The following is a 12,621-nucleotide window of genomic DNA, read 5'->3' as shown; positions in this document are numbered from 1 at the left end:
TGCCATGATTAAAACAAAACAAAACAAACTAGTCTTGAATTAAAGTACTAAAAGCATTACTTTAAATGAGTTTAACACATTTTGGGAAAGGATTTGATTTTGTATCTGCATCTTGTGACTACTTCAATATATAACCGTGCTGACAGAGAAATCTTTTTTTAGTATATGCACTGCAGGCTGTAGAGTGAAGTGTAGTGTAAGGTGTATAATTTTTCTTAAATGAAGGCAGTGTGAATACAATATTCTCATTCATTGATTTTCATACCTAAATGTTTAGATACTGCAGTGTTCTAAATGTTTTTGACTACAGATACGTATTCAAAGTGTTGAAAATATATTACTAATATATAAAACTACATGTACTATTATTGTCAGTTTGTATATTGAATATTAACATTTTTCTGGCTAAATAATTTATAAATATAAATTAGATTATTTCTTCCCACACCTGAGTGGATTTTTTTTTTTTTTTTTTTTTTTTGCCGTACGCGGGCCTCCCACTGTTGTGGCCTCTCCCGTTGCGGAGCACAGGCTCCGGATGCGCAGGCTCAGCAGCCATGGCTCACAGGCCCAGCTGCTCCGCGGCATGTGGGATCTTCCCGGACCGGGGCATGAACCCGTGTCCCCTGCATCGGGAGGTGGACTCTCAACCACTGCGCCGCCAGGGAAGCCCCTGAGTGGATTCTTTTTCTTCTTGTGATGTGCTCATCCTGCTTTGAATAACATTAATGTTAAAGATGAAATTTCTGATTGTTTATTCCTCGTTCTTTGTAACATTAGATAGATTCATAAATCAGTAAGATATTTACTGAACATCTATGGTGCCAGGCACTGTTCCAAATGCTGAGGATATAGCAATAAATAAACATAAATCTCCCCTTCTGTGTTACTTACATTCCAAATAAAACAAGTGAGATGTAATATGTTCAGAGGCCCTGGAGATACAGTTGGTGGGGCGGGGGGAGCAGGGATAGAGGGGGAGGGTGTGGGATAGGGTGGAGTGGGGTTTGCAGATTCAATTATGGAGGCTTCACTGAGAGAAAACACATTTAAATGGAGATCTTGGGAACTGGGTGGGTGAGCTCTATAGAAAGTTGGGGGAAGAAAAGTGAGCACAAAGTACCTGAGGGAGGAGTATGCCTCGCAGGTTGAAGAACTACATAGAAGCTAGTCTGGCTGGAACAAAGCAGATGAGATGGGGGGATAGGGTGGCAGAAGCATAGCTGAAGATGACTAAGAGATAGGTGGAATGAGGGGATCACGTAAAGCTTCTTTTGGGGGGCATTATAAGGACTTTGATTTTTAAAAGTTCTGTGGAATACAGATGGGGGTTGAGGGTCAGAAGCAGGTAGAACAAGTTAGTTGGCTGTTGAAGTCTGCCAGGTGAGAGCTGATGATGGCTTGGATCAGAAGTGTAGCAGTGGAGTGATGAGACTTCTGTCCAATTCCGGGTAGATTTCGAAGTTCAAGCCAACAAAATTTGCTTATCAGGTTAGATGGGTGGGGTATGAAGGAAAAGGTGGATCAGTTGGAAGGATGGATTTCTGGTTAACTGACTCGAGGAAGGCTTTGAGGAGGAGCAGGTTGAGGGTGGGGAAAGGTCATGCTACATTTGGGATGCGTATTAGACATTTAAGAGCAGCTGTTGAGCAGACAGTTATGGATAGAAGAGGCATGATTCAGGGAGATATCTGTGCAGGATATGCTTTTGGGCTTCAGCATATATGGAGTGGATTGAGTATTTAAATTCATTGGACTGGATGAGATCACTCTGGAAGTGTGTAGGCAGAGTAGAAGACCTAGGACAGAGCCCTGGCGCACGTCAATATTGGAGTATTGGGGAGGTGGGAAGAAACTGCAAGGAGCTGCTGCCATACAAGTAGGAAGAGAGCCAGGAGAGTGTACAAGTAGGAAGAGAGCCAGCTGCAAGAAGCTGGATGAAGCCTTGCAGACCAAGGAGAGGGCAGACCAGCTGGGTAAGACATTGTGTTTAAGTCAATTAAGATGAAGATTAAGCTTTAGCCATTTGATTTTACCATGTGGGAATCACTGATGACCTCAACAAGCAGGTTGGTGGCTAGAGCCTGATTGGAGAGTTGTGTTCAAGATAGGAGGGGAGGAGAGAAATTGGAGACATCCAAGTATAGATAACTTTCAAAGAGGAGCAAAGCAATGGGGCAGTAGCTGGTGGGGGAGAGTCAGGTCAAGGTCATTTTCTCCTTTTTTGGGCGAGAAATTACAGTAAGTTTGTACAGTTTGGGGAAAGATCCAATAAAGAGGGGAAACTGATGATTCAAGAGAGGAAAGCGATGCTAGAGCAATGTCCTTGAGTAGGTGAGAAGGAGATAAGATTTAGAGGAGAGGTTGGTTTTAGCCAGTGACAGCCATTTCATCCTTAGTAACAGGAGAAAAGGTGCAGAGCACATGGGCACACACATGCGGGTTGGTATACAAATGCTACAGTGGGAACTTAAGGAGGTTTCTATTTTCTCATGAAATACAAAGCAGAGTTACCAGCCAAAAGTGAGGATATGGATGGAGATATTGGAGGTTTGAACAGAGAGGAGGAAGGATATTACAGTTATTTAGGAGAGAGGGAGAAAGATGGAAAAGAGAACTAATGATATGATTGCTGAGGGAGCAGGAAGGGTCCATTTGAGTCGTTGTCAATTTTAGAGACTAATCAGCGTGGTTGTGTATATTTCTCTAGCCCTGTTTAAATGCCTAGGCACTTGTACTTATTTTGTTCCATTATATTTTTCAGAGGGGAGATTTTTCAATGGCTTTAAAAACTAATTTTACTTTTTAAACAGCTTGGTTTTGGTAAAGTTTAAACAGAGCAAGTTACCTATGTAGTAATTCTAGTGTTTTTTTTTTTTCTTCTCTTTTCCTTGAGTATAAGATCAGTTTCATTAGTCTAATTTTATTCTCAACGTATTTGTAGACATTTGTAGCTGGAATTGTATATGATATCATCAGTATTTGCTTGCAGTTGCTTTCAGCTGATTGTGATTATTTATGTTTTTTCCTTTGAACTTTGCATTTTATTAATCTAAATAAAAACTATTTAGGAGATTGGAGAGGTTCTTTTATGTCCAATTCCAAGAGATAAATTTTCTAACTTTTATTTTGATGTTTAGCAAAATGATATTTGTTTCACAGATGTGTTATGTTTTTCTGTTGTAGGAAACCCAGCGTTTGCTGGCAGAGCCAGTTCCCGGCATTAAAGCAGAACCAGATGAGAGCAACGCCCGTTATTTTCATGTGGTCATTGCTGGCCCTCAGGATTCCCCCTTTGAGGGAGGGACTTTTAAACTTGAACTATTCCTTCCAGAAGAATACCCAATGGCAGCCCCTAAAGTACGTTTCATGACCAAAATTTATCATCCTAATGTAGACAAGTTGGGAAGAATATGTTTAGATATTTTGAAAGGTAAGTGTTATCTTTATCATTATATGCTATTAAGATTTCTCCTTTTTCTCTTAAGCATTCCCTTTTGAGAATCTGAATATTGTAATCTTACCTTATATAATATAAAGACCACAGAACTCTGTAGGAGGGAAATGCAGCAGTTCTGTGGCTGTTTTTTTCATGCTTGGTCATTCTGGGCCTGTTGCCTTCGTAGATAAGTGGTCCCCAGCACTGCAGATCCGCACAGTTCTGCTATCGATCCAGGCTTTGTTAAGTGCTCCCAATCCAGATGATCCATTAGCAAATGATGTAGCGGAGCAGTGGAAGAGCAACGAAGCCCAAGCCATAGAAACAGGTATTTAATGTTCATTCTCCTTCACTCCACTTCCACTTTAAAAAACAACCTGTACCTTTTTTGGGGGGGTGGGTTGGGCGGGGGCTGCACTGTGCTCCGCTTGCCAGATCTTAGTTCCTGGGCCTAAGGTCTCCTGGGCAGTGAGAGCACCGAGTCCTAACCACTAGACCGCCAGGGAATTCCCCTGTACCACCGTCTTAAAAACATCATTTAGAGTCTTAAAAAGAAAAAGAAAAAATACATTAAAAGGAAGAAAATCAGATCTTTCTTATAGTATGTAAATAACCTCTTAACAAAAGATGTTCAAACGCCATCTTATAGCCTGCTACATGACTCCCAAATTTAAAGAGGAACTGTAATTGGGAGATCTTGGACTCTTGCACAACTACACATGATTTAACAAATACCTGAGTGCCTGCCATTCATCTAGCAATACTTAAAGATAATGGAAGACCTTTAAGCTTCTTTGAGCTGTTTTTGCAATCTGTTTGATTAAACTAAACTATGTGTCAGTTTTTAGTTAGGGAGTTTGAAATCAGTAAGCTTCTTGCTACAGATTTTAACATAATTAATGAGGAGGATTATATGTCTAGAAATGAAGGAGACAAAAGAAGACAGCTCTTTTCATCCTGTTGAATTTTGTAGAACTTTAAAATTCTATTGTAGTGTTTTGGTAATTAGACACATAGACAATCTTTCTGCCCTGATCCAGATTATAGAAAATGGCATGAATTTAAGGGATTACAGCATGCTGTTTCCATAATTAACTTAATACTGTTTGTTTACTTTTTATAGAGTTTGGAAAGGAACATATTGAAGTAAGTAAAGTAATAATTGCGTGTTTGTTTTTGTCTGCAGCTAGAGCATGGACTAGGCTATATGCCATGAATAATATTTAAATCGATCCGATCATCAAGTGTGCATCACTTCTCTTGTTCTGCCAAGACTTCTTCCTTTTTTGTTTGCATTTAATGGACACAGTCTTAGAAACATTACAGAATAAAAGCCCCAGACATCTTCAGTCCTTTGGTGATTAAATGCACATTAGCAAATCTATGTCTTGTCCTGATTCACTGTTGTAAAGCATGAGCAGAGGCTAGAAGTGTCATCTGGATTGTTGCGAAACGTTTAAAAGCAGTGGCCCTTCTCTGCTTTTATTCATTTCCCCATCATGGTTTGAGTATAAAGCACTGTGAATGAAGGTAGTTGTCAGGGTTAGCTGCAGGGGTGTGGGTGTTTTTCTTTATTATTATTATTTTTTTGGTGGTGGGGGGAAGGTAGTTTTATTTTAATTTTATGGGCTCCTTTCCCCCTTTTTATGGTGATCTGATTGCATTGGTTAAAAGCAGCTAACCAGTTCTTTAGAATATGCTCTCTAGCCAAGTCTAACTTTATTTAGACACTGTAGATGGACAAGCTTGATTGTTTGAACCAAAATGGGAACATTAAACAAACATCACAGCCCTCACTAATAACATTGTGACTTTGCTGTCAAGTGTAGAATCCTCCCTTCAAGAAAAAGCTTGTGACCATTTTGTATGGCTTGTCTGGAAACTTCTGTAAATCTTATGTTTTAGTAAAATATTTTTTGTTATTCTACTTTGCCTTTGTACAGTTTATTTTACTGTGTTTATTTCATTTTTCCCAATGTGACAATCGTATTTAAAAATTAAAACTGATGGAACATTCTCTTTTGGTCTTCAACGTCTGACAAATTGAATGGCGAGAGGAGGATTTTGCCAGTTTCTTTTCACTAATGCAAAATTTGTGTTAAGATATATCACTGAATGGAGTATTTATACGCTGGCCCTGAGCATGCCTAAAGCATCAGTATGTGACATTTTTTACCTCCTAGAAATTTGAAATAAATGTGTTTGTGTTGTCTGATTAGTTAGATGATCATTGGTGTCTTGCCACAATGTTTGAAAATTACTGTAGAGGAGAGAGAGTCACAGCACAGCCACACTCGTGACTGGCTTTATGTGGGACTTTCACATGTGCCACATTTGTGTCTGGCATTTGCATTATGACTTTGCTCTTAGTTCTTGTCTCAGAACTTCATGTGTGACCACTGGTGTGTGTTATTAGGAAACACCAATCTGATAATCACTTGGGGTTTGCTCAGGCCATTTATGAGTCTTTCTTACAGACCTGCTGAGCAAATCTCAAGCAGCCAGCTTGTATAAGTGTCATCAGAAAGGTTTCTCCCTTAGAGGGCATCATATCCTCAATTAATGATTCTTACTGTCATCCCTCTAGTATTTGCTACGGGAGCTCCTTTTATTCTTTAATTTGATAATCAACTCTTTTTTCTGCATTGACAGAGTTCCTCCCCCACAAAACTGTTCTTTCCCACCCTTCCATATCTAATTCCTGATTCTTGTTATTTTTAAGACATAAATGTAGTCAGTCATAAGTATGTAAATGTTAACCTGTGGGTTGGAACCTTTGTCTCTTGCAGTTTAAGGTAATGGATATTGTAGCCCATCTGAATTTTCCCCCCTCTTATTCTCGTAACTTCTGGAGTTTTTTCAGAATGTGGTGTATTTTATTGTGCTCCTATGTAAGATGAAGAATTATCTATTAAAATTACATTTTCAACATACAAAAGTTTTTGATGACTGGTAACTGATATCCTTCCAAATAAATGCATTGCTTGGAAACAAATGCTAGTTTAACTCAGAATAAAATTGTTCATAACCCTAATATTGTAAATTTAAAGACTTAACAGCAGTTGTCATTTATAACAATTCTTGAGCTGTTTAGAAGTTGTCTTGCCACTAAGGAAACTGAATCTCATTCTGGGGCCAAAATGAGTGAACACTTCAAGCAGTTAAATAGAGATCAGCTTTATTTATTGCAGATGGCACTACTCATGATGATAGCTAGTATTACATAGTGATTTACAAGTTATAAAATTCCAGATTTAAATCTGTTACTCTACAAAATGTATCTAAAATAGGCCTCTGAGTTATAGAAATACAGAAATGAAATAATTCACTGTTTTTATTTCAAATACATGAATTCCTAATTTCATGGCATCATGGTTTTTTCCTTTGTAATTTGGATAAGAGTCCCCATTGTTTTGGTAATACTTCCTTTCTCAACCAGTGAGATGAAACAAGAACCAGTGTGTTGAGCTTTCTTAGGATTTAAGGGGCTCTGGAAGAGTCCAAGATAAGAGTTCGAAAACTGAGAGCTACATCTGGCTTTGGGGCCTGTTTTCCTTGGCCCACACAGTGTGGTTGGTTAAAACATTTTGAATTCAGTGCCAACGTTTAAAAAAATCAGGAGACTCACATGAAAATCCAGAATTCTGGTAACTTGAATGATCTGAAGTTCTGGCAGCAGCAGACATGACCTGGCTTATGTAGGGTACCTTCTGGGAGGAGCTGAGTAGCAGCCATCCTAAGAAGAGCTTATCATTCTTCTCTTAATTCAGTGACTCTCCAGCTGGTTAGAGTCCTCTCCCAGCCCACCTGCTCCTTTATGTAGTTCTTCTCGCTCGTAAATCTTTGATTTTGTAACTACTAAGCTTATGGACACAGTTATTCGTCAAGTAAGAGTGCCTAATATGTGCCCAACACTGTACTACTTGTTGGGGATGATTAGGTGTATGAGACTGGCATGGGACGTTCCTTTGTGGACCTTCTAATCTAATGGGGGAGGGGGGCATGGACAAAGAGCAGTTTCCACTCTGATGGAGAAGGGAAGTAAGCACTTGGGAGGGGCCGCTCTTCTGGATTCAACACCTCCAGGCTGGGGAACAGCATGTGCAAAGCCCTGTGAGAGGAAAAGAATCTGAATATATTGATAAGTGCTTCTTGAAAGTCAACTGTGCCCATTCAGAAGCTTTTCTGAAATCCTGAGGTATTAATAGGAGCTTTGTTTTTCATGTGATTTTTAAATTTTGTTGTCTCCTTTGCTGTGATTTGCTTCCACACTAGTTAGTCTTGGTCCTCTCAGAGGCTGTCTAATGAGATCTCAGATTTGAAATTATGTAGAACTTAAACCCTGTTCTACACCAAGAACACACTTTTAATACAGTTTCAGAGCATTTAAAAATAAATCAATACACAGCAGCCATAGGTGCTATGGTTTAGCACTATTAAAGGAGAGTGTGGCGGGGAAATCTGGTATTCTTTAAGACATAAACACAATTTTAGCTAAATGGAACTAAATGGTATCATGGGAATGATAGGAATCGGCTTTATTTTTCTATTTGATGGTTCAGGAATCTTTGGCTACTTACTCTAGCCACATCAACTTTTTGTTAGTTGCAGTAGCAAAGGTTTAAAAATACAGCCTTACCTACAAAAGGTGGCAAAAAAAAATGCCATGATTATAGGGCAGCTAATTCAACAGTCTATTTAAAAAAAAATATTTCATTGGAATAATGTATTTTGGGGCTGGGGGCAACATTTCATTTAGCTATTTAGCATGCTGCTTAGTTTAAGAAATATCAGGGGTTTATTTTTAAATGACTTGATCACAAAAGCAAAATATGTTGACTGTAATAACTTGAAATATTAAGAATAAAAATCTGTACTCCACCATCCAGACTGGTGATACTTTGTTTCCTTAACCAAATCCCCCACCCCCTGAGTTAATTTCCATTTTTATCATTGAGGTTGGAAATTGGGAGGATTTGTTCCAAGAGTTGGCTTTGCTACAGCTTTATGTTACAAATTGGACAAGTTCCCATTGGCTGCAAAACTGGGAGTTGGATTAAAGTTTTTCCTGTTAAGTATGGAACTCAACATCAAGAGTCTGGGTCCTCCCTTCTCCCTGCAATTTCACCTTTGCTACCCTTTAGCTGATCTCATTTCGTATGTGCCAGTTGGCGTAGCATTTCGAAAGCGTATGAATGCAGACTTGCTAATAACCAAGCTGAGCCGCTGTGGACTTGATGTAGTTGTTTCTGGTTGGTTGGAGAAGCATATGGTAATTGTCTGAATATTTAGACCTTCCTTGTCTCTAGCAGAGCAACTGAAATCCCATGATCTCGTAGACGTACATTTTATGGTACTCATTAAGGAGCTTTAACATTGCTCTGCTAAGCATTTTTACCTATGGGACAAAAAAAGTTTTAGAAATTATGAAAGATTTGATAACTCAGGTTCCTATCATGTGGAATAACTAGCACATTTCCATTTTACATATTCCTGATCCATACTCACCCACCATGTGACTCCTTTTGAAATAGTTCATGATCTAGATTAGTAAATCGCAATAACTCTTGTTTCATTATAACCTAGCAAGTTTACAAAGTATTCTGGCTTAGGTTCAACAGTAGACTACTCAAGACGATTTACTCAGAACTGTCAAAAGCAGGTTAGACACGATATGTTGGTTACACTAAATTTGAACTTGGTGCTGTTTTCCTTATGTTTCGGCAGGAAGCATCAGGACTGTGAGTAACCAAAAGAGTAGGGCCAAATTCTTGTAATCCGTGTTTTTTCATTCTGAAACGGTAAATATTTTGGGCTCTGCAGGCCATAAGTCTGTCTCTATTACTGAACTCTGCCAGTGTGGTGAGAAAGGATCCATAGACAATTTTAAACAAATGGGCATGCTGTGCTCTTCTCTAACAAAATAATTTTCACATGTCACAAGGTATTTTTTTTCCAACCACTAGAAATGTAAAAAACATTCCAAGTTTGTGGACTATACACAAAACAGGCTGGGGACTCCATTTGGTCTGTAGGCTGAATTAACCCCTACCTCCTTGGCAGTGATTGATTATTCCACTGCTCTTGTGTTAGAACCGACGGAGATGTGTCTCTCCTCCCCTTTTAAAAAGTGATACGGGGCTTCCTTGGTGGCGCAGTGGTTGAGAATCTGCCTGCTAATGCAGGGGACATGGGTTCGAGCCCTGGTCTGGGAAGATCCCACATGCCGCAGAGCAACTGGGCCCGTGAGCCACAACTGCTGAGCCTGCGCGTCTGGAGCCTGTGCTCCACAACAAGAGAGGCTGTAATAATGAGGGGCCCGCGCCCCACGATGAAGAGTGGCCGCCGCTTGCCACAACTAGAGAAAGCCCTCGCACAGAAATGAAGACCCAACACAGCCAAAAACAAACAAATAAATAAATAAGCCAAGCATTTGAAGCCCTTTAAAAAAAAAGTGATATGTTACTGTTACTCCAATAACGGAAAAGATTTGTGGTGGGTGCAGATTTCCTTTTTCTGCTTTGATAGTAATATTTATTTTGATAAGTTATATACAGGTTGGGCACTTATAAAACCCAGTTTTTTCATTTGAGATTATTGAACATTTTCACACTGAAAATTTCTCAGAACGTTCACTTAAAAACTATACAGGATTTTATTTTTTTGGCTGCGCCTCTCGGTATGCAGGATCTTAGTTCCCCAACCAGGGATCGAACCCGGGCCCCCTGAATTGGAAGTGCAGAATCTTAACCACTGGACTGCTAGGGAAGTCCCTATACAGGATTTTTAAAGGAAATCTGAAATCTGTACAGGCTCCTTTAAAAAATGTGACCTTAACAGGTAATGCTGTATTTTTTTTTCAATTAGCATTATTGAAAGGACCTCCATCTGTGGCAGCACATTTCTTTGGTAGCTGTATAGTGTCTATCAAGTAGATGACCATAATTTAACCCCCCAGTTTGTACATTTAAATTGATGCCAGTTTTATAAATAATGCAATACACATCTTTGACCATATTTTGATTTTGCAACTTGTTTAAGTATTTTTGTTGACTAGATTCCCAGAAGTGGAATTGGTGAAAGGGCTATATGCATTTAAAATTTTGATAGTTACTACTACTGTTGCTCTCAAAAAGGCCATACCAGTTTACTCTGCATCCTTAACCTGAATGCCATTTTTATGTCTATAATATTCCATTATATGGATATATTACTAGTTAACCATTACCCCTTTGGGCCTGGGCATTTTATTTCCACATCTCACCACTTTGGTTGCCTTATCTTGGTAGGTACATCTGTGTCCACATTCCTGGAGATTAGATTCCTAGTGTAGTAACTTGATTAAAAGGTATTTTATTTCTTGATGCACAGTAATAGCCAAGTATTTTTTATTTCACTAATTTGATTAAGGAATGAATTTGAGTAAAAATTGAGAAAAGCAGTTAAGAATTACTGCTTTTATTATGCTATTATAATGTCTGGCACTGGTGTTTAGTTAGAACCAGGAAATGGGATGTCCAGAGGGTAGTATTCCACATATTGGGAAGAGTAACTTTTGGGATAATTAGTTGAAATCGCATCAAAGTAGAGGAATTTAAGACTAGCTTCTGGGGACTTCCCTGGTGGTGCAGTGGTTAAGAATCCGCCTGCCAACTCAGGAGACACAGGTTCGACCCCTGGTCCAGGAAGATCCCACATGCAGCGCAGCAACTAAGCCCATGCGCCACAACTACTGAAGCCCACACGCCTAGAGCCTGTGCTCACAAGAGGAGCCACCGCAGTGAGAAGCCCGTGCACTGCAATGAAGAGTAGCTTCTGCCTGCCACATCTAGAGAAAGCCCGTGCACGGCAATGAAGACCCAATCCAGTCAAAAAAAAAAAAAAAAAAGCTAGTTTCAGAGTAAATTAGGGTCTTTGACATAATGCAATGCCAAGCTGGCCCTTAGAAGCCTTCTCATCTTACTGCTAGAATTTAGCCAATGGCACTAGTCAGGAAGGTATTAAAAATGAGAGAAAGTAGCACCAGGGATGAGATCACTTTTCAACCTTTGTTCTACAATTCCATATAAAAATGTATGTATAAAAGTATTTGATGGGGATCACATTTTTATATAAAATTTTGCTTTTGAAGATGGTACCTATATGTCTTAAAAAATAGATCTAACACGTTGAAAGACATTTTCTGATGTATAAATAATTATCACTCATCTCTACTTCACTAGAATATAAGATCCTTGAGGGTACAAACCTGTTCTGTAGCTCTAATGCTAGGCATAAAGAAGGTGCTGACTACTGTGCAGCTAATGGTAAACAGTTGCATTAAGAATTTATGAAACAAGGTATTGGATGGAAACTTCGAGACAATCAGCTACACAGCAACGTTCCAGCTGTCACAAATCCATTACAAATCATACTTCGATAAATACTCAACTAGTGTTTAGTCTGTGTAAGAGATATGTAGAGAATTCTTGTATTCCAACATGAAGACATTAGAAAATGCCAAGTTTTCTCTTTTCCTCCAATTTAACAATCCTAATCAAAAACCAAATGAGATTTGAGTAGAACTTTTATGTGAGGATTCTAAAGCTCATCTTAGGTAAATAATATTTTGGGTAAATATAATGGCCTCACCAGTCACCCTTTTAAAACAGAGCTGTAATAATTAATATGGGGACATCCCAGGTGGTCCAGTGGTTAAGACTCCACACTCCCAATGCAGGGGGCCCGGGTTTGATGCCTGGTCAGGGAACTAGAGCCCGCGTCCAGCAACTAAAGATCCTGCAGGTGGCAACGAAGATACTGAGTACCGCAACTAAGACCCAGCGCAACCAAAATAAATATAAAAAAAAAAATGTGATGGTAGTGTAGAAAGTGTCTGCAACATATTACAGCAAAATACTCACAGAATAAGCCAAGAGCCCTTGAAAATTGTTAAAATAATTATAACACAAACCCCATTAGGAAAGGGGACTAGCAATAAATAAGACAACCACAGTGGCATGACTGGTGTCCAATAAGATGGAAAACATACATTAGGAGCGTAATGGCAACACCTTACTGGTGAGCTGTTCCTTTTAACTCAGTTCCACTAGTAAGGATCATAAAAGGGAAGTGTATAAATGAACTACTACTAAGAGATAATTATATGGCCACCCATGGGAAAACAGTAAAGTTGTTACTGT

General features: G+C 39.1%; 1 protein-coding gene across 1 annotated transcript in view; it reads left to right on the top strand.

Moving 5' to 3' along the window:
* The window catches only part of UBE2N (ubiquitin conjugating enzyme E2 N), a 41,295-nt gene extending 28,743 nt beyond the window's left edge, over positions 1–12,552 (top strand). Inside the window, exons 2-4 of the mRNA XM_082665053.1 lie at positions 3,187–3,433; positions 3,627–3,767; positions 4,626–12,552. Of these exons, the coding sequence (XP_082521179.1) occupies positions 3,187–3,433; positions 3,627–3,767; positions 4,626–4,666 (429 nt within the window). The 3' untranslated portion in view covers positions 4,667–12,552. The remainder of the gene's footprint in view (positions 1–3,186; positions 3,434–3,626; positions 3,768–4,625) is intronic.
* Positions 12,553–12,621: the final 69 nt, after the last annotated feature.

Source organism: Grampus griseus (assembly GCF_964374135.1).
Source record: "Grampus griseus genome assembly, chromosome: 11".
NCBI lineage: Eukaryota > Metazoa > Chordata > Mammalia > Artiodactyla > Delphinidae > Grampus > Grampus griseus.
This window is presented reverse-complemented; position numbering and strand designations above follow the sequence as displayed.